The 22,089-nt window shown below is 49.4% G+C and overlaps 1 protein-coding gene across 2 annotated transcripts in view; it reads left to right on the top strand.

The window, feature by feature from the left end:
• Positions 1-21,746, top strand: part of LOC116954223 (serine/threonine-protein kinase H1) — a 56,323-nt gene extending 34,577 nt beyond the window's left edge. For both annotated transcript variants that reach the window (XM_032974781.2, XM_032974782.2), the window contains exon 3: positions 15,401-21,746. In XM_032974781.2, coding sequence (XP_032830672.1) covers positions 15,401-15,697 — 297 coding nt within the window. In that variant the 3' untranslated portion in view covers positions 15,698-21,746. The remainder of the gene's footprint in view (positions 1-15,400) is intronic.
• The last annotated feature ends 343 nt before the right edge of the window (positions 21,747-22,089 follow it).

Genomic DNA, 22,089 nt, shown 5'->3' with positions numbered 1-22,089 from the left:
TATGAATTGTCCATAATACAGGGTTTTTTTGGTTAGATCGCGTAAATAAATAAATGTGCCGTTAAACCCGCCACCACCCGACACAGCCAACTAGTAAGGTTTGTCACATAAACAGAACGTGCCAATTTACAATGTGAGTACGACGTTTAGCCAGTAATTTCAACCAGCTTCATCAGGCTACAGCCAGATTTGTGGAGAAATCCTCCTGTTTCGTTCCTTAAATAGAGGGGTAGATGTAATGACGTCACTTGTGAGCCCGTCTTGAGCAATGTAGTAATAAACATGAATGGTGTTTGTTACTAGATTGGTATGCTATTAGTCTTCACGATATGATGATTATTGCGATATCCCCATAACTTTGTAACTGTGTTTCATTGTTTTATTGTGGAGTTGTTTTTGTGCTTTTCTCTGCTTCCAGTGCAATAGTTCAGATGGCCTAAAAGTGTTTCAACTGCAGTCTCAAAGCCTGCAATCAGTTTTAGAATCATTATAGTAACTTTACAATCCTGTAGCACAGCACACATGATGTCAGTTATGGTGAAAGTATGTTTTTTTTAAAGATTAAATTAAAAGACTACTTAAAACATGACGTCGTATGTGCACTTTACGCTGTTGATTACTCTGGAAAACTATCGTGCAAAGTGCGAATTTAATGGGCAATAGCTAATTATTTACAACTTTAATTCCTGCGCTTCCCTTATTTAATAAATACTTACCCAGGAAATAAAGTACCAAAGAGAAATAAAATCACTCGCGATGACTGCGATATAACGAAATCACTTTGTAAAACGGGCGGTAACATTAATGTGGGCTCACTCGTACGATAGCGTAGCTGTGTCGCCAATATCGCGGGCAACTCTAGCACTACTCTTTGTTTTTTTCGGTAAAGTCACGTAGGTAAAATAAAAGAAAAGAAAACAATTAAATCACGACGTTTCGGAGGCAACACAAGCTTCCGTCTTCAGGTGGAACAGTCACAGCAAGATAGCTGCATCAAGTGGGGAGGCTCTGAGAGCCTCGAGCTTATATACAGGTCAAGGTGGGGGGAGGAGCCAAGCAGGGAGCCACGACGGCGTGCGGGGCTAAGGTTAATGTGGGGGGGGAGGAGCCAAGCAGGGAGCCACGACGGCGTGCGGGGCTAAGGTTAAGGGGGGGGGGAGGAGCCAAGCAAGGAGCCACGACGGCGTGCAGGGCTAAGGTTAAGGTGGGGGGGAGGAGCCAAGCAGGGAGCCACGACGGCGTGCGGGGCTAAGGTTAAGGGGGGGGAGGAGCCAAGTAGGGCACATTGATGGGGTTGGGGGCTTGGTTAATCCGTCTTTTGTTATGTTGAGGGTGCGGGGGATGCGGTGGGTCACTGCACGGGGGCAATGGAAAAAATTGAAAAGAATATGCTGTGCGCTTATAAGGTAGCTAAAGTTTTGACTTGGTTAATGACATCTTTCCAGTGGTTGCTTAATTTAAAACCATCCTCTCGGTTGAAGTTGTGTCTATGTTTGTATATCTGGATGGCTTCATGGACAAACCTTTGGTAATAACCGGGAGGTTTGCATAGTACTTTGGTATCGGAGCAAACAATGTCATGAGAACCCGCTGTGTTGAGACAATGATCAGCCACAGCTGACGAATTCGTTCTGCCGTGTTTCAAATCTGATTTGTGCTCGCGAATTCGGTCAGAAATATGTCGTTTCGTCTCCCCGATATAGCAGTCACCGCAGATACAACTCAATTTGTAAACACCAGGGTACTGTAAGTCAGGGATGACATCCTTTACGGATGGGATCAGATCACGGATTTTTGTACTGTATTGAATCGAACCTGGATCTTGTGTTTGTTTAGAATTTTGAAAATCTTTTTGGTAACGCCTGCTATGTATGGCAGTGTGATGATTTTGATCGGAGTGTCAAGTGGTTGTTTCTGTATGGTGGGAGAAACAGCTTGGCGGATGATGCGGTCAGAGTAAACGTTCATCTTGAGGGCTAGATGTACATGTTTTAATTCACTGGTCAGGTGGTGTTGGTCAGAAATGCAATGAGCTGTATGGTATAATGTTTTGATGAGAGAATTCTTTTGAGCCGGGTGGTGGTGGGAATCAGGCTTCAAGTAGGAATCTGTGTGGGTGGACTTCCTGTAAACACAATGTCTCAAAGAGCCATTAATCCTCCTCTCAAACAGAACATCCAAGAATGGCAGCTTGCCATCTTTCTCCACTTCCATGGTGAATTTGATGGATGGGTGTCTGGAATTGATGTGGTCTAGGAAATGGTGCAAAGCTGGGAGGCAATGTGGTCAAATGACGAAAGTGTCATCCACATATCTCTTCCACAGCGAAGGACTAAGGGTGGATGTCTGGCTGGCGTCTGATTCTAATTTCTCCATTAAAACATTGGCTATCACTGGTGACAAGGGGGAACCATAGGGGTACCCTCATTTTGTTTGTAGAAGGTGTCATTCCAAGTAAAGTAGGTGTTGGTGAGGCAGTGCCTAACCAGCGCAGGTACATCAGGGTTCAGTCCATGTTGGACCAAATCTTCAATTATTGTTATGGTATCAGGTACTGGGACCTTGGTGAACAGAGAGACCACATCAAAGCTGACGAGGATATCGTCAGGAGATAGTACAATGTTTTTGACCATAGAAACCAATTGGGTTGAGTTAAGTACAGCTGAGGTGGTCTTGCCAGTGAAGGGAAGCAGAGAATCTGACAGAAAATGGGCTAGCTTGTAGGTAGGGGAGTTGATCGTGGACACGATGGGTCGTAGTGGGGTGCCTTCTTTACGGAACTTGGGAAGACCATAGAATCTGGGAGGTCTTGCAGCGGAGGGTTTTAGGGAGGGACGTTTGGTTGGTTCGATTAGGGAAGTCGAACTAGTGATGATCTTGTTGGTTTTTATCGTTAGGCTGTTAGTAGGCTTGTTTTCTTCTATTTTATTTTACCTACGTGACTTTACCGAAAAAACCAAAGAGTATAAATCCTTGCAGTCACGAAAGCTTCAAATCTAGAACTCTAGCACTCTCGCACAAACCTTCTACTCTCCCATGCCAAAACCAACGCTCCCTCCCAAAGTAAAAAAGAACGCTCGCTCTATAACGTAAAGACCAACACTCGCTATGAAACATCAAATTCAACGCTCGCTCTATAACGTCAAAACCAACACTCGCTCCCAAACGTCAAGACCAACGCTCGCTCTGAAACATTAAATCCAATGCTCGCTCTGAAACATCAAAACCATCGCTCACTCTGAAACATCAAAACCATCGCTCACTCTGAAACATCAAAACCATCGCTCACTCTGGAATGTCAAAACCATCGCTCGCTCCCAAACGTCAAAACCATCGCTCGCTCTGAAACGACAAAACCATCGCTCGCTCTGAAACGTCAAAACCATCGCTCCCTCTGAAACGTCAAAACCATCGCTCGCTCTGAAATGTCAAAACCATCGCTCCCTCTGAAACGTCAAAACCATCGCTCGCTCTGAAACGACAAAACCATCGCTCGCTCTGAAACGTCAAAACCATCGCTCCCTCTGAAACGTCAAAACCATCGCTCGCTCTGAAACGTCAAAACCATCGCTCGCTCTGAAATGTCAAAACCATCGCTCACTCTGAAACGTCAAAACCATCGCTCGCTCTGAAACATCAAAACCATTGCTCACTCTGGAATATCAAAACCATCGCTCGCTCCCAAACGTCAAAACCATCACTCGCTCTGAAATGGCAAAACCATCGCTCGCTCTGAAACGACAAAACCATCGCTCGCTCTGAAACATCAAAACCATCGCTCGCTCTGAAATGACAAAACCATCGCTCACTCTGAAACGACAAAACCATCGCTCGCTCTGAAACATCAAAACCATCGTTCGCTCTGAAACATCAAAACCATCGCTCGCTCTGAAACGTCAAAACCATCGCTCACTCTGGAATATCAAAACCATCGCTCGCTCCCAAACGTCAAAACCATCACTCGCTCTGAAACGACAAAACCATCATTCGCTCTGAAACGTCAAAACCATCGCTCACTCTGAAACGACAAAACCATCGTTCGCTCTGAAACGTCAAAACCATCGCTCACTCTGAAACATCAAAACCATCGCTCGCTCTGAAATGTCAAAACCATCGCTCGCTCTGAAACGTCAAAACCATCGCTCGCTCTGAAACGTCAAAACCATCGCTCGCTCTGAAACGTCAAAACCATCGCTCGCTCCAAAACGTCAAAACCATCGCTCGCTCCCAAACGTCAAAACCATCCCTCGCTCCCAAACATCAAAACCATTGCTCGCTCTGAAACGTCAAAACCATCGCTCGCTCTGAAACGTTAAAACCATCACTCGCTCTGAAATGACAAAACCAACGCTCGCTCTCAAACGTCAAAACCATCGCTCGCTCTGAAACGTCAAAACCATCGCTCGCTCCCAAACGTCAAAACCATCGCTCGCTCCCAAACGTCAAAACCATCGCTCGCTCTGAAATGACAAAACCATCGCTCGCTCCCAAACGTCAAAACCATCGCTCGCTCTCAAACATCAAAACCATCGCTCGCTCCCAAACGTCAAAACCATCACTCGCTCCCAAACGTCAAAACCATCGCTCGCTCTGAAATGACAAAACCATCGCTCGCTCTGAAACGTCAAAACCATCGCTCACTCTGAAACGACAAAACCATCGCTCACTCTGAAACATCAAAACCATCGCTCGCTCTGAAATGTCAAAACCATCGCTCGCTCTGAAACGTCAAAACCATCGCTCGCTCTGAAACGTCAAAACCATCGCTCGCTCTGAAACGTCAAAACCATCGCTCGCTCCCAAACGTCAAAACCATCGCTCGCTCCCAAACGTCAAAACCATCCCTCGCTCCCAAACATCAAAACCATCGCTCGCTCTGAAACGTCAAAACCATCGCTCGCTCTGAAACGTTAAAACCATCACTCGCTCTGAAATGACAAAACCAACGCTCGCTCTCAAACGTCAAAACCATCGCTCGCTCTGAAACGTCAAAACCATCGCTCGCTCCCAAACGTCAAAACCATCCCTCGCTCTGAAACGTCAAAACCATCGCTCGCTCCCAAACGTCAAAACCATCGCTCACTCCCAAACGTCAAAACCATCGCTCGCTCTGAAATGACAAAACCATCGCTCGCTCCCAAACGTCAAAACCATCGCTCGCTCTCAAACATCAAAACCATCGCTCGCTCCCAAACGTCAAAACCATCACTCGCTCCCAAACGTCAAAACTATCGCTCGCTCCCAAACGTCAAAACCATCGCTTGCTCTGAGACGTCAAAACCATCGCTCGCTCCCAAACGTCAAAACCATCGCTCGCTCTGAAATGACAAAACCATCGCTCGCTCCCAAACGTCAAAACCATCGCTCGCTCTCAAACATCAAAACCATCGCTCGCTCCCAAACGTCAAAACCATCACTCGCTCCCAAACGTCAAAACCATCGCTCGCTCCCAAACGTCAAAAGCATCGCTCGCTCTGAGACGTCAAAACCATCGCTCGCTCCCAAACGTCAAAACCATCGCTCGCTCTGAAATGACAAAACCATCGCTCGCTCCCAAACGTCAAAACCAACGCTTGCTCTGAAATGACAAAACCATCGCTCGCTCCCAAACGTCAAAAACCATCGCTCGCTCTCAAACGTCAAAACCATCGCTCGCTCCCAAACGTCAAAACCATCGCTCGCTCCCAAACTTCAAAACCATCGCTCGCTCTGAAATGTCAAAACCATCGCTCGCTCCCAAACGTCAAAACCATCGCTCGCTCTGAAATGACAAAACCATCGCTCGCGCTGAAACGTCAAAACCATCGCTCGCTCCCAAACGTCAAAACCATCGCTCGCTCCCAAACGTCAAAACCAACGCTCGCTCTGAAATGACAAAACCATCGCTCGCTCCCAAACGTCAAAACCATCGCTCGCTCTGAAATGACAACACCATCGCTCGCTCCCAAACGTCAAAACCATCGCTCGCTCTCAAACGTCAAAACCATCGCTCGCTCCCAAACGTCAAAACCATCGCTCGCTCCCAAACGTCAAAACCATCGCTCGCTCTGAAACGTCAAAACCATCGCTCGCTCTGAAATGACAAAACCATCGCTCGCTCTGAAACGTCAAAACCAACGCTCACTCTGAAACGTCAAAACCATTGCTCGCTCCCAAACGTCAAAACCAACGCTCGCTCTGAAATGACAAAACCATCGCTCGCTCTGAAACGTCAAAACCATCGCTCGCTCTGAAACGTCAAAACCATCGCTCGCTCTGGAACGACGCGGTGTGTGCATTTTTTTTCTTCCCCCTTTGGCATTTTTGTTTTTACATTTTTTGCATTTGTGCTGTTTACACAAAGGATGTGGATGACGCAGGTAGACGCCACTTAAACTCCTTCGGCAAATGTCACTTCAATTCTTGTAACAAATAAAATAAACTGTAAACGCTTCTTCTGTCGAGGAGGTTCAAAAATAGGCTCCTAAAAAATTTCTCTTCCAGCCCCGGGGGGGAGAGGTGGGCTCCAGCTGTGGTCACGCACACCACCAAATGCAAATTCTATGAAACCAAATATAAAAACAAACGTGTACAATAAGAACTCTGGTCGGTGTCTCCATACATTATTAGCACGGTTGGCTAAGTACGGTGCGAAAGAACAACATATATACATATGTACAGTACTTATATGTCAATGCAATTCTGTTTTAGCCTCTCTGCCAATTGACTTTCCAGACCAATATTATCCAGCAACGGCATTTGTTTAAGCAAGTAGACTCTGGACTGGCTTTGACATTCTGGGTCTGGTTACACACAAGCTGCAGGATTCCGAGAAGTACTTCGCCAAGAGCACTCCATCTAATCTACGTTGGGGCCCTGATAAATGAAAAATCAATGTTGTACGTCATCGGCAGTCCCTCGGGGTTCGAGGATTGACGTCCGCGAGGTTTGGCGGTGGCTCTTGAGGTGGCCGAGGAGTCCAATTCTGGATCCGCAGATCTTTGGACATTGGGGGCACCACGCGGTCCCACGTGGAAGTGGAATCCGGCAGTGCGGGGTTGGCTTCCTTTTCCTTTCTTGGCGGCGATCTGCTTCGGCATCGAGACGTTGGGTCTCGAAGTGGGCCACGGCCTGGCGGCTATAAATGTTGATACACAACGTGGTAGAGCAGCGGCTTTGCGGGAGGGCCAAGCACACGCCACTATTAATCAGCCCCGTATCACACACACACACATCCACGCTGTCTTCAATTTGTACAGCTCCTTGATGGCACGAGGAGCGTGACTAGGTCAGGTGGTGTAAAAGTGCGGCCCTGCAATTTCTTGCTGATGCCAATGCTGGCGGAACAAGAACCTCTCCACTAGAATTAGCTCCAGAGAACTTCCAGAGAGCCCCTCTAGAGGGTACCACGTGGTGGCTAGGAGATGTTAATTACCTCGCTTGGTATGCAGGAGGTCGTGGGTTCAATCCTGACCCTGACGCCTGCTATATATAATTATACCTCCTTTGCCAGTATGCAGGTATGCAGGTATTGTGGTTAATGCAGACATGAATCCTTGTAAAAAGGTTTCAGTTTTGTTGCCAGAAAAAAGGGGAAAACCCTATTATTGCCTGCTATATAATTTGAGTTTGCGTGTCTCTCTCTCCCCGTGGTGAGATGTAAACTACCTCTCCTGGTATACAGGAGGGTGGTCAGTTCGATCCTGACCCTGGCGCCTGCTGCTGCTGTATATTTGGAGTGTGCGTGTCTCTCTCTCATCATCACGGTGGCTAGGAGATGTTAACTACCTCGCCTGGTATACAGGAGGTCGTGGGTTCGATCCTGATCCTGACACCTGCTGCTGCATATTTGGAGTGTGCGTGTCTCTCTCTCATCATCATCATCACGGTGGCTAGGAGATGTTAACTACCTCGCCTGGTATACAGGAGGGTGGTCAGTTCGATCCTGATCCTGACGCCTGCTGCTGCTGCATATTTGGAGCGTGCCTGTTCTCCCCGTGGTCGCGTGGACTTTTCTCCGGGTTCCCTCCACATTTAGAATCAACGACAACGCGTTCAGAGTATTCGGTTGCTGGAAATGTCCACGTGGGAAGCCACCTCGTTGGGCTATCATTTGTGACAGTCAGGTCGTTTCTGAAAAAGATCTATATATAGCTCCGTGGCTCTGTCCTGGTGAAATAAAAAAAAATAGTTCAGCTTTAGAATATATTTTGGCCTATTCCATCGCGCTTGCCGGACGTCACGGAAGAAGTGGACGCGATTACCCATGTCGCTTTGGCCCGTGCATGCGGCGGAAAGGAGAGAAGAAAACCAAACGAGAAAAGACGTTAGTTTACACATTTGTAAAAATATCCCAGCGGCGAATGCGCGAACAATGCCTTTTCTATTTTTTTTGAGGCTCGGATAATTGCCGCCGTTGGTGGAAGGCGCTGTGGGCTCACGGCCCTCGAAACAAAATAACTTCCAAATGCTATTTTAGCCCCTGCTGACGCAAAAGCGACGGCGAGGCATGTCAAGTATTGGCTTACTTCAAACCCCCCCTCTCCTCCATCCCACCCCGAGGCTCTCTCTCTCCTCTTGAGGTTCACACCTGAGCTTTGTCTGCCTTACCTGCAGCATTCTCCGGCTCGAGCATCTACGCACGCACGCACGCATGCCCGTCATTGGCGGGTTTGGGCCTTTGGACCAAAAAAAAAATAATGAACGGTTTTTAGAAGAAGAAAAAAAATCCTCAAAGGCAGTGACGCGATGCGTCACGTTTACGAGGTGCACCTTTAAGTCTCGATTGAAACTCATTTCTTTAGAACTGCTTCTTGTTGTTGTTATTGTTGTCTTTAGCTTGTCGCCCTTCCCGCGCACCTCCGATTGGCACGGTTGGCCACGTACGGTGTGAAAGAAGTTCAACGTACACACGTGCATACCACACGCGGACCTGCCGATCGACTAACTACGCTGACTGCCCTTGTTTATACTGCTGGACGGACAGGGAGATTGCACGCACCGGAGGGTGACCTCTGCGTTGCAAGTCCACCGTGGCTGACCCGTAAATCCAGACCAGCCGATGGACCAACTGGCGAATTTCAGACATGACTTTGAATGACGTCGGCGTGAAACCACACGCAGCCTGCCCCCCGACCCCCCCGAGGCAGCCGACTGCCCACGTGTGGGGTGTCTTTGGCCTGGATTTTTACGTCAGCGAAATAAATTCGGGGTGTGAGCGCATTTCACGCTGCCGTTGATACTTCAATAACGTTTGCGCCGGGTTAATTATAGGCACCGTACATTCAACGCGTGCGGGCGTGTGTGCGTACGTGCATACTAAAAGATTAAAAGGTTACATTTTGTCTCGTCATCGGTATGTACTGTCGCGTAAGCAGACACTGCGGGCGTTATTTTTGGAGAGCCGAAAATGTTAAAATAGCAGCGTTCCCACGTGCCCGAACAAGAGAGTTTTCAATCAGCGCCGCGTATGGACACTGATAAACAATAATGGAACAAACAGCTGAATGAGCACGTTTGGGAATCACCGGTACACTTCCGATGACCGCGGTTGGCTACGTACGGTGCAAAAGAAATAGTATCAACGTACAAACATACACTTCACTCCTTGTTTACGGCAATAGGGTCAGGAGCTAAACGCCAATGTCGAGGCCTACTGGCCACAACGAGAGGGCTTCAGGAGAGGGAGATTGTTGTAGGCCACGTTCCTCCGTTGAAGGAGCGTCGTCTATGATGGTTTTACTCCGTGGTCCATAGTCTGGGTGGCATGGCCACAATCGCACTGCTGTGGCTTGCCTTTAATTCATGTCTGTGTGTCTCTATAGATCACTATGGGTTTACTATACGGTGGCGTGCCTTTAAATTTCCATTCGTGAAGGAGGTGTTGTGCATCTGCCTGCCTGCTGATGGTCCCACCGGTGTTGGCTTTCGAGGAGGAACATCGAAGGCACGAGGTGTGATGGAGTTACACTGAACCAAAGGATGAGAAACACATCAGATCACCAAAACAAACGCCAAGCAGAGACCATCGTATTGGCCGTTGAGAAAAAGAGGGCTCAGGCAAGACACATTGCTCGAAGGGATGATAGTCGACTGAAAATACCGGTGGCGATGGAGCCATGTGAGAGATGGTGCCTGAGCGCTGTGTGTAAAGGCGGAGCGATGAAAGCAGGTGAAAAATTCGGGAAATTACGTCGCTTTCTGGACAGAGAGAGCGGCGCGGCGATTGATCGGATTTTCTGTCACACTTTACATTGTGGGGTCCTGGGAAACCGGACACGTTTGCAGTTGACAAAAGGCGCAGTTTTGAATTGACGTATGAGCGGCCCTTATACGAGTAGACGCCGAGTCTGGTAACATCAAGGCGAGCCTTGAGACCCTGCGACATGTCCATGGATACACACGTTACGTTATTGCATTCGTGGGGGTATTCGTAATGGTGCAGTGGTTTGTGCAGTGCGCCATGAACCCAGTGATCTGAATTTCATTCCCTGCCACGGCAAACTTCAGAGGAGAACGATAACTGAACCGGTCCTGGGCTGTCCCACCACCGCCCTGACCAGCGTCGCCTTCTTGTGCATGACTGGAACAACTTGTAATGCCATGTCTAGGTTTGGTGATCCACTCAGTTGCTTCTTGAGATGCTCAGTGTGGAACTAAAAACGATTTATTATTTCATCAGGTAAGGCCCACTGAGCTATGAAGCTCTTGTTCAGAAGTGACCTGGCTATTACAAATGATAGCTCATTCAAGTGGCTTATCATGTGGAAATGTACAGCAGCCAAATACTCTAAACGCACGTTGATTCTGACCGGAAGAAAAATCCACGTGACTACATGGAGAGAGAGAGAGACACGCAAACTGCAAATACACAACAGGCGTCAGGGTCGGGATCGAACCCATGTCCTCCTGCACACCATGCGAGGTAGTTAACATCTCCTAGCCACCGTGATGATGATGATGATGAGAGAGACAAGCAAACTCCAAATATACAGCAGCAGGCATCATGGTCGGGATCGAACCCACGTCCTCCTGTGTAACAGGCGAGGTAGTTAACATCTCCTCGCCACTGTGGCGCCCCACAAGCGTAAGTAGGGCCTACCGCAATAGATATTAGTGGTTATGTTGATGCGATATGTTCCAGCCTAGTGAAGTATGGTCAAAGGACCCCCCTCCCCCATGTGTGACATGCCATTGGGAGGTATTCACCCAGGAGTGGACCGACAAGCAGGGCTGGAAACAAGCAGAGGCAGTTAGTACGTAGAAAGCAGTCGATCAAACCTCGTCAGATCTCCGAAGCTAAGCAGGGATTTAAGCCTGGACGTTGCTGGGATGGGCGACGACCATGCATTAAACAGGCGTTGAGTAGGCTGCAACGGGGCTGCGTGGTTGGCAGCAGAGGGCGGTGGACCAATAAAAAATGTTGTCCATAAAATATATACAATATGTTGCTTATAAAATGTTGTACTGTACTATAAGCCCATGGAAATGACCTTCGCCTTCACCAACCCGCTCCGGGCAGCGTGGTGAAGTTCGATCAGTGAGCCACGTGACCCCCCTCCCCACTCCACAATGCGCAGGGCATGGCAATGCCCTCGTCCAGCAGTGGATCCACAAAAGAGCAGCGTCCTTACAGAATGGCCGCCGCAACAATATTTTTTGAGATTTTCAAAAGCGGACCAAGAAAGGCGGAAGGCGGGGAGGTGAAAAATGCCGCCGAGGTCTTTTTAAGATCTCTTCAAGATCTTTACCAGCCGACGCCGAACCAGATGGCTATACAAGCTCCCATCGTTTGAGGAAACCGGGTTGTTAAAACAACGACGCCAGCAAGCAAGCAAGCTCAGCCCAGTAACGCTTGGCCCACATGTTTACGTTCAAAAAGGCAACCGTCCGAGACGTAAGCCGCCACTGTCCCCCCCTGTGCTGTGCGCAAGTGACACGATCTGAACGCGCTGCTGCTGTTGACCCGGTGCTGTAAACGTTTCCTCGAAGCCCTGAGAATGATGAAACCAAAACCACGGCAAGCTGGGTGAACGCAGGGGGCATTGCAGCCAGGGGGCATTTGAGTTTGAACTAAAACTAAACTACGAAGCTATTTGTTATTTTACCAGCTAAGGCCCCACTGAGCTATCTAGTTATTTTTTTCCAGAAGCGACCTGGCCATTGCAAATGATAGCTCAACGAAGCGGCTTTATGATCGTGTGGAAATTTACATCGTCCAAATACTCCGAAGCGCCTCTTGCTGATTCTCAACGCGGAGGGAAAAACCTAAGGACCCGGAGAAAAATAATCAGGGTCGAACCCGCGACCTCCTGCATACCAGGCGAGGTAGTTGACATCTCGCCCCCCCCCCCCCCCCCCCGCGAAATATATATCCTGCTTAGTTCCGGAATGTTTCAGATTTTTGGCATTAAAATAAAAAATACAAAACTTACCCCTAGATATATCGTATCGTATATATACACAGTATATTCCAAGTCGCTTTACAGCGATTATAACATTGTACATACGATCATAGTGTTTGAGATAATAAAGAGTGGGGTTGCTGTCGTTATTAAAAGTTGTGGTGGTGTAGTTATGGTGACAGGCGAACAGGCGGGAGTGGTTTAGGAGGGGTTTTGGTACTGGTAGGGGTAGTGGTAGGGGTTGGGGTAGTGGTAGGGGTTGGGGTAGTGGTAGGGGTTGAGGTAGTGGTAGGGGTTGGGGTAGTGATAGGGGTTGGGGTGGTGATAGGGGTTGAGGTAGTGGTAAGGGTTGGGGTAGTGATAGGGGTTGGGGTAGTGGTAGGGGTTGGCGTAGTGGTAGGGGTTGGGGTGGTGATAGGGGTTGGGGTGGTGATAGGAGCTGGGGTAGTGGTGGGGGTTGGGTTAGTGATAGGGGTTGGGGTAGTGATAGGGGTTGGGGTAGTGATAGAGGCTGGGGTAGTGATAGGGGTTGAGGTAGTGATAGGGGTTGGGGTAGTGATAGGGGTTGAGGTAGTGGTAAGGGTTGGGGTAGTGATAGGCGTTTGGATAGTGGTAGGAGTTGGGGTAGTGATAGGGGGTTTGGGTAGTGGTAGGGGTTGAGGTAGTGGTAGGGGTTTGGGTGGTGATAGGGGTGGTGATAGGGGTTTGGGTAGTGGTAGGGGTTGGGGTAGTGGTAGGGGTTGGGGTAGTGGTAGGGGTTGAGGTGGTTGTAGCTGGGGGCAGAAGCAGGCATAAGCAAAAGGATGGGCTATGGTGAAGAGATGGGGTTTAAAGGGAAGAACTACATTTTTGAATGAATGTTGTTTAATTATTTCAGATTGATCCGAAGTCAGACAGGCAGGCGAAATTACATCATTATATTGTCAGTTGCACCCATTTCCTGTCAAAAGTCGCGTCACGTGGCATCATCGCGCCCGATGATGCCACTTTTGTGAGCACGAAGACGCGCCAAACTACGTCCCTTAAAGATCCCGATAAAAATATCCTAAATCGTCATAAAAACACACAAATTATGAAACTCGTCCCCCATAACGGTTATAACGCAATAACTCGTTTGCACCGTGATGCATGCTACGGGCAATGTAATCATTATAATTAAAGCTGGAGGAATTGGGCGGTGGTGGTGTTGGTGGTGGTGTGGGTGGTGGTGTTGGTGTTGTTGGTGGTGTTCGTGTTGGTGGTGTTGGTGTTAGTGTTGGTGGTGTTGGTGGTGTTGTGGGTGGTGTTGTGGGTGGTGGTGGTGGAACAGTGAAGGGAAATAAATGAATGCGTAGAGAGAGGGCCCCCCTAAAATCATGACAGTCCCAGGCCCACATGGAACCTATCCCTGGTGCTCTACACCAGTGGTTCTTCTTAACCTGGGGTGCACGCTGGGTGTGAGATGCCCTTTCTGGGTTGGTGCGAGACATGGCCAGATTTTTTCTTAGGTTAATCATCGGAAACACAAATTAAGCACGGGTACGTGCGTAACAACTTACTTTGTTTCATCCAACCCTATGTTATTTATTAACATTGTACAATTTGTTTTGTAACGACTGAGAACCAAAGGGCTGCACGGCTGCAGTAAATGCTGAGAACCACTGCCCTGTGTGCTGCGTCTCGCTGGACAGGTATCCCCCTCGATTTCACGAAAGGGATGCGTTGTGTCAAAAAAGAGACGCGTGAAACGACATTTAGCAAAATCCCATTAATTTTAACAACAACAAAAAAATTCGAATCCGATATCTCTTTTCACGACACAAAAAATTCTAATGAGCACAAATATTAAACGACTGCATAATAATTTGAACTGAAAGCAAAATAAAAATTCGCCTTCTCAGGGAATTTCACCAAAAATATCTGAAAGGTTGGAATGAGCGGTAAGGCGATGTGGAGGCGTTGCTGTTGCACTGCAGGGAGTCCCATGACGTCCGTCCACGCTCCCGCGTGGCGTCTTCTCGTCCGACGATCTCGCGGCGTGTGGCCGTGGTCGGAATTTCGTGCACGCGGGAAATTCGATTTCGTTCATCGAAAAGCGCCCCCGTGGATCTGTCGATTTCTATTTTTTTTTTTTGCGGGTTACATCGCCTTTGGCCACACGTCGGCTTTTTTTTATATTGACACAAAAATGCCGCTCCCCCCCCCCCCCCCTTTGAGCCACTGGTGCCCAATACCTTCGCCCTTCGCAGGCGGCAGCGACGATTTAATTCGAAAGCAAAATTAGTCTTTTTTGTTTTTTTGAACGTGCGGACACGAAAAGGGCTTTCCTACGTTTGCACGGCTCGGCTTCGAATGTAACAAAAAAAAATATCCACGTTGCACCGAAGCGTGCAGGCATCGCAATAGAGCGCCGAACCGAGTTTTGAGTCTGCTATATTTCGTGAACAAACGCGTATGTACACAAAAATAATAATAATAATACATTACAGACCGTCGTAAATCCTTTGATGAATCCTTTTCCTCCCACTGATGTTTAAAGCAGGTATGCATTAGGTCCATCTGTCTGTCTATGATAGGGGAGGGGATGCAAGTGCACCTGGCCTGGCACAGGCGCCGCGGTGATGTCACCGTCACTTAGTGGCGAATGGTGGGCATTCTGCATTGGGGGAGGGGGGGGGCGGGCATAACTGTCGTAGAGATGAACCAATATCAGAAAAACCGTGGTATAAAAACGTCATTCGGGTTGGCTAACCCTATAGAAAACCGGCCGCATTGATTAAATGACCGCCCGCATCCATCGCCCCCCCAGCCGCCTATCGGAGCCCCCTTGGCTTCATCGCAGCCCTCGGCTGACACTGCTCCCAGTGCACCCGCTTGCGAGCGCCGCCGCCGCCGCCGCCGCCGCCGTCTCCGCGACGAACCGCACATTTCCTCGGGCAAGCGCTTGCCCGTCGGGGTATTGCTGCGTCCTCGCCCGTCCGCCGCTGACTTCTATTCCTCACCCCCTCCCCCCCCCCGCCCGTCGTCTCCGCAAGCAGCCGTGGCCGAGCGTGTCGAACCTGGCCAAGGACTTCATCGACCAGCTGCTGAGCGTCGAGCCGACGAAGCGGCTGAGCGCGGCGCAGGCGCTGCGCCACCCGTGGGTGGTGACGATGGCGGCCGACTCGTCGGCCAAGGACCTGCACCGCTCCATCTCGCAGAACCTCATCAAGCGCGCGTCCTCGCGCCAGAGCAACAAGTCGGTTCACTCCACGCGCTCCGCCAAGTCGGCCCGCGCCCGCCGGGCGCGCGAGCGCGAGATCCGCCAGCTCAACCTGCGCTACCTCGAGCAGTGAGCGGCGCACGCGGAGGTGGTTCAAGGAGGCACGAGCAGCAGAAGCTCAAAGCTGAAGCGGCAAGCAGCGGCAGCAGCGGCAGCAGCAGCAGCAGCACCAGCAGCACCAGCAGCAGCAGCGGCAGCACCGGCAACAGCAGCAGCACCAGCAGCAGCAGCAGCAGCGGCAGCGGCAGCACCGGCGGCAGCACCAGCAGCACCAGCACCAGCAGCAGCGGCAGCACCGGCGGCAGCAGCAGCAGCGGACAGAGAAGTGGGAGTAGCAACAGCATCAGCGGCGGAAGCTGGGGTAGCAGCAGCAGCAGCAGCAGCTGGAGTAGCATCTGTAGAAGCCACAGTAGCAGCAGCACCGGCATCATCATGAGATGGGCAGTAGCGCCAGCAGCAGCAGCAGCTGGAGGGCAGCGGTAGGAGTAGCAGCAGCAGCAGCAGCAGCTTCACCGGAGCGCAGAGTCTGAATTCCAAGTCACCCATAACCCACAAAGTGGCTATTGCACTCTTGCCCCGGTGCCCTCTGGAAGCGCAAGAAGTAGCTGCTGTCAAACCGCTGAGTGGCGAGCTTGTGGTGAAGGTGGCAGCACGTCGGGAGGTGGGAGGTTGCCGCTGCTATGAGGGCGACAGCTTTAGGAGCGAGGCTGAGAGGACATTCGCACAGCCAACAGGCCAGTGGAGGCCCAATGGAGAACTTGAAACGTTTCAACTCATCATTGTGTATTTACGGTTGTTTTGATAAATGGCGATACCATTAAAATGATATATATATCCTTGCACCTGCATTCATACCTGCTGAGGCACTTTTCCATTTGTCCTGAAATGAACAACAATGACTGAGCACAGAGGCTCGCGACCGAGGTAAATCTGGCCGGGTGGATGACACAGGGGGAAGTGGAGGGGGCCGGGGGGTTGGTGGCTTTGCCGGTGGTGCCGGCAGCATTGGTTGATGGAGATTGACGGTTACTGTAGCAAAAAAAAAACATGCTGGTGTCGTTTTTATCGTGACGATCGCGCCACAGAACCGGCTGCAGAGTCACCAAGACAAACAGTCTCTTGTAACGTAGACCTTGGTTAAATTACCGACGATGATAAGAGCCGTCCAATGAAACTGGTTCATGCACGTAAAAATTGGCAACGCGAGAGATCTTATAGATTCATAGCCACTTTAGATTCTACGTGCGCCACAATCACAAAGCGAGAGCTCAGTGAATCAGGCTTTTTTTTTCTTACCTTCTGAAACTGTTACTGTGCATGTAGTGGTATGAATCTATCGAATCTGCAATAGTACAAAAGCCATACACATAAATCATTCCCAACCCACACGAGCCTTCGAATCTATTTTAATTGCCGGTTCATTGTGTCACCTGTAGTGGAGCAGACTCCTGCCGCCATGGATTCTTGATGCACGCACGATGGGAAAAATAAAACCCAAGATACTTAATTTTAGAATTGAATTCTGCTGCAAATATGGTATTGTGGGCATCAGATACAATAGTCCCGATCCACTTGATGCACATAGGCCAAGGGGTGGAGAAGGCCCGTGGACCAAACGTTACCTGCTAACGTCATTTCATACGGCCAACGGTCACACGAAGCCGACCAATTTGGAAAACCGCCTTGCAAATTTATAATTTTTTTATATTCATCCACAACTGCGACCAACATCTTTGCGGCCGCTTGCCTCCTTCGAAAAATGCGACCCCGGCATTGACATCGAGAGCCTGAGCCGTGCGCCGCTCATGTGTGTGGTCGGCGAAGCGTCCTTTTTTGAAAGCCGAATTCGTCAGCCCCCTCAGTAAGGGAAGGGGTTCTCCACCCCCTGGTCTTGGCGGACCAAAAAAAATAAATAAAACCCGGCAGGATCGCCACGCGCACAGCCCAAGGAGTGCCAAACTATCGCGGGTGTCGCACACCCACGGCGGTTCTCGGTTCTTTTTAAGTCCCCCGAGTAATTGACGTAAGAGTATTTATGAAATGAATTAGATTTTGTTTTTTTTCCTCTCTGCAAATATCTCTGTGCCAAGAGGCTGCGTGATATTTTCGGAGTCCGAGGGAGGCGGGAGGGGCAAGAAGCTACTACACCTTGGGAACCGTTACCAACTTTGTTTTTTTATTGTAGCGCTCTCCGCTATCTCAAAGGAGCCCAAAACACAAAGAGCTTTTTTTTCCAGGAGACATGTACCTGCGCTCTGTACAGTCCGGTATGACGTGAAGAGCCATTAAGAGAGAGTACGACTTTGTCATTTAAAGGCCGATGCAGCACCATGGCTACACTACAGTGACATCACTGCTGCACATTTCAATGCGGCAATGCGGTGACATCATTAGAGAGCTCATGGTGGCACCCTTGATCTGCAGCTGTAAAAGTCTTCGTAAGATCATCACCGAAGCTTCACGCTCACGTCGAACAGCCCGCGACGCAGCCTGGATACGTAACTGCAAGACAAGAAATGAGAGCATGTCGCACATCCACCCTGACCAATTGACATACCGCACAGAGTGCGGTATTTGCGCGTGATGTAACTGTAATTGTCTACAGGGACTCGCCTACTTACGAACGAGTTAGGTTCCAGAGGTCTGTTCGTAAGTCGGATATGTTCGCAAGTCCAACTTTAGTCCTGCCGATTCCAAACATGTTGTACGGCGTGTACACGAAAAACAGGGAATGTCTTTAAAAGTTACATGATCTCCTGTAGATGCCACTGGTTCTTCACGTTCTGCAGATGTAGATGCCACCACCGTTCATCTATTGCATGGGGCGGTTGAACTTACGCCTCTCGGTCTGAACGGGCAACTGGATATACGGACAGTTTTGTGCGCGTCTCTGAAAGTTTGTAAGTCGAATGTTCGTAAGTAGACGAGTCCCAGTATAGGTGTTCACATATCTGACATTTCCAGGTATCGTGCCTATACCTGGATCCCCAGCGAGTTGGATATGCGACGTACCCTATTTGTTTTTGGTTGTGTTTAAATTTCCGTTCACATTTGGAGCACACAAATACAGAGATCCCCTCTATAGTCTTAACAGACTTTTCGGGCACGTGCTGTGAGCGATGTTGCACCTATGAAGGCCGGCACGGCGCACAAGGTGGTGGGTGGCCAGCACCACACCGGCCCGCTTTTGTCTCCCTCGTGGCAATGTTTACACACCGCACCAGGTACTCATTTCAGGCTGAGTCGACCAAAGGGGAGGCCCATGACCGGTTCACATAATCGTCACTGGTGTTGGCCGTGAGCGGCAAATTAAACTTGGGTCGCCGGGTTCACAGCGCAGCGTAGCGCTAACCGTACACACTTAACAGGAGTGTGCTTATAATCCCCGTGGACGAGATGCGGTACCCATGAGCGAGAGTGGATTATTTAACAACGCCACTCATTTCAAATGGGGATCACATCATTCACCGTCACTGGCCACGGAGTGGGAATTGGAACCACTATGTGATGCCACCTCAGTTGGGCAGGGACAAGTGAACCATCAGCTGTGGGTCACGTGGACCAAATCGCACCTGCGTGGATTTCTGTTCATCTTGAGCTGCTTTCAGGAGCGTGCAAAGAAACTTCTCAAGATGTCGAAGTCATTTGCCCCCCCCCGCCCCCCACAATTGTAAAGAAAGCTGCGAAACAATGTCATCATCGTCAGTAACCATACCAACAAGAAATGAGGGTCAGGTGAAGTCAATGTGCAATTATTATGATTGCATGTCAATAGAACATGAGGTTCCATCAAAAGAGTGGACACTGTTTGGTATCTGTTACCTTGGTAAGCAAAGTGTCCACGGTGCTGTGTACACTCTCGAAGGTGTATACACTGCTGTGTATGTAAGTTTCGAAAGTTTACAGAAGTGTGCGTGGGGAAAGAAACCATTAACCAGTATTGTCATATTGGCGGACCATAAAAGTGTTACATTAGTCATCGACACCGCGCACTAATGAGCATTGGTTGGTGCTTACTTCTATTGGCAGTCCCCGGTCGAAATTCCACATTCACACGACGGGGCACGGCGCGCCTGCAGGAAATCTACTTCTGAATTCTCATAACGTGGCATTGATTTGATCGTTCTCGGCGAAGTGATGAGGCAGATTTGAGCCCCAAGCAGGATTTGAACTTTCAACATTCCCACTGTGTTACAGCGCCACCCAGCCGGGCTGAAGAATTGTCGGCATTAGCATCGTGACACAGAGATGTCGTGACAAAAAAAAACCCACTGCAAGTGAGCCCAGCCCCTTATCGACACCGGTGGGTGCGGCAACACTTTTACGGCCAGTCGATAGCCCTTGAGCAGTTAGGCGACACTTGTGCTCGTATATACACCTCAATCTATCTACGGCTATTTTGTGAATCCAATGCTGGACGAGGGCAGTGCCGGATTAAGCTAGTGTGGGGCCTGGAGTATGTTATAAAGGGGCCCTAAATATAAAAACACATAAATATTAATACACACATTTTTAACTTGCACAGTAAAGAAATTGTATTTTTTCATTTGCTATACAGTCAGATAATACGACAAATGGCTAACCTTAAACACCCAGTCGCTCGTAAAAGATGAAGGCAGTATAGTACTATAGTAATAGAGCAAGTGCAGAATCACTGAACCGGGATTCATAGCTTGAAAGCATTTAGCACGGGGCCTTGGAAAGTGCGGGGCCCGTCGCATTTGCTACTTTTGCTACTCGGATAATCCGGTACTGGATGAGGACCTCGACGTGACCACGTGGTTAATGAAGGCTATTTGACTTGAATTCATTTTGCTGGTTAGCGCAGGTTGGTGAACGCGGTGGGAGGGCATAGACACGTTGGATAATAAAATAATATTACAATGGATTTTTGGAGCGACGGCCCTCTGCTGTCCACCACATGGTCCCGCTAAGCCCGACGGGAACTGGTTTGGTCAAAGGAACGCGATGCTTACCCAGGCAGTGCGTGGGCTAGCGACGAGGGTCAGAGGGGCCATGGCACAAAAGGGAAAAGTTGAAAGGGAATTTGTTCTGTCCCTACCCCCTCACCCCCCCATCGCACTTCGGAAATGTTGCAACAACAAAACGCCCTGCACAAAGAAAAAAAAAGAACCCCCATCGCCAAACTGCACTTGTTAATTTACGCCATCATTTCGGGGACTGGCTCAAACGACAACAAGAAGTGAGACAAAAACACAAACTCTCGGCCAAATGGCAAAGCTGCGAGGAGTCCGGTTTTACAATCCCCCCCCCCCCCCCATTGTTGCGCCGACTCGAAGCTCGCACGCGACATTCGACATTCGTTACGTGACCCCGGCTGCATCCTAAACCATGCCGACAAACCACCCAGCCCCAACCCTAACACTGACCCCCCCCCACCCCACCAAACCCACCCATCCCACACCTGCCCCTACCGCCGGGCCCCCAGCTAAGCGAGTGACGTCGGAGGACATTCCGTCAACCTCGTTGTTGTTCGCGTGACAGCACGACGGCATTGTCACGAGAATACGAGCGTCTTCTTAAAGGTGGAATTTAGGCGGAGCTGGAGCACGAACGGCAAATATTTGGGTCGTCTTGGGATAAAGATTCTCACGCAACTGTCACCGTGTCTCAAGCAGCCCCCACCACCCCCCTATCTCCGTACATCACCACGGCACACAGATGAAGATCGCTCGTAAGAGGTGTATTAAATATGACCGCGTTGCGCGCCCAAACGGGCTCTGCTACACAGGCGTCTGTCCATTCCGTCCGCCCATAGCGCCCGTCGCTGTTGTTCTAAGAGCTGAGACGAAAGTGACCTTTTGTTGTTGTTAGATCTTTTGTAAATTAATATTACATGCATAAAAATTCAGCTCTCTAAAAAAAAAGGTCTTCGGTCGTTCTTAACGGGGAGTTTTTTTTTTTTAGCAAAGAGAAAATATATAACAGTGGAATAATCGTCTGAAATTATATATACAGTACTGTAATATTTACGCGTTTTGGATTGTGTACTTTAGGAGTCATATATGCGTCTTCTGTACAGCAGTATTTGTGCATTTTCACGACAGCATGTAGGCTATTATGATTGAACACAATATTTTCATAAAATACTTTGTAAATTCCTTGTGTGTGAAAGTCATCCCTTCAACTGCAGGGGGAATTTAGGTGCCATTACAGAACACAATGACACAATCAGACCCATCGCGCGGGTTTTTCCCGCTTGCACCGTGCATCTCCCCCACGACGGTGTTCCTCCGGTTGTGCCGCACGATGTCCGACGTTTCACACCCAGAGAGCTTCTTCGGTTCCCCCGAAGCCGAACATCGCGCCGCCGAGCAACACGTGGGAGAGCCGCACAACGAAGAGGCGTTTGGTCGTGGCGGGGAGTGGATGAACACCGATTTTCGATCGTGAACGACGCTGGGATGCGCGGCGCGCGCCGCTACAAGCGTCCGCCCAAAGGCC

Source organism: Petromyzon marinus, chromosome 54, assembly GCF_048934315.1.
Source record: "Petromyzon marinus isolate PM22_M1 ecotype Great Lakes invasive population chromosome 54, UKy_Petmar_22M1.pri1.0, whole genome shotgun sequence".
NCBI lineage: Eukaryota > Metazoa > Chordata > Hyperoartia > Petromyzontiformes > Petromyzontidae > Petromyzon > Petromyzon marinus.
Note: the sequence above shows the minus strand (reverse complement) of the source record. Positions and strands in the feature narration are given on the sequence as shown.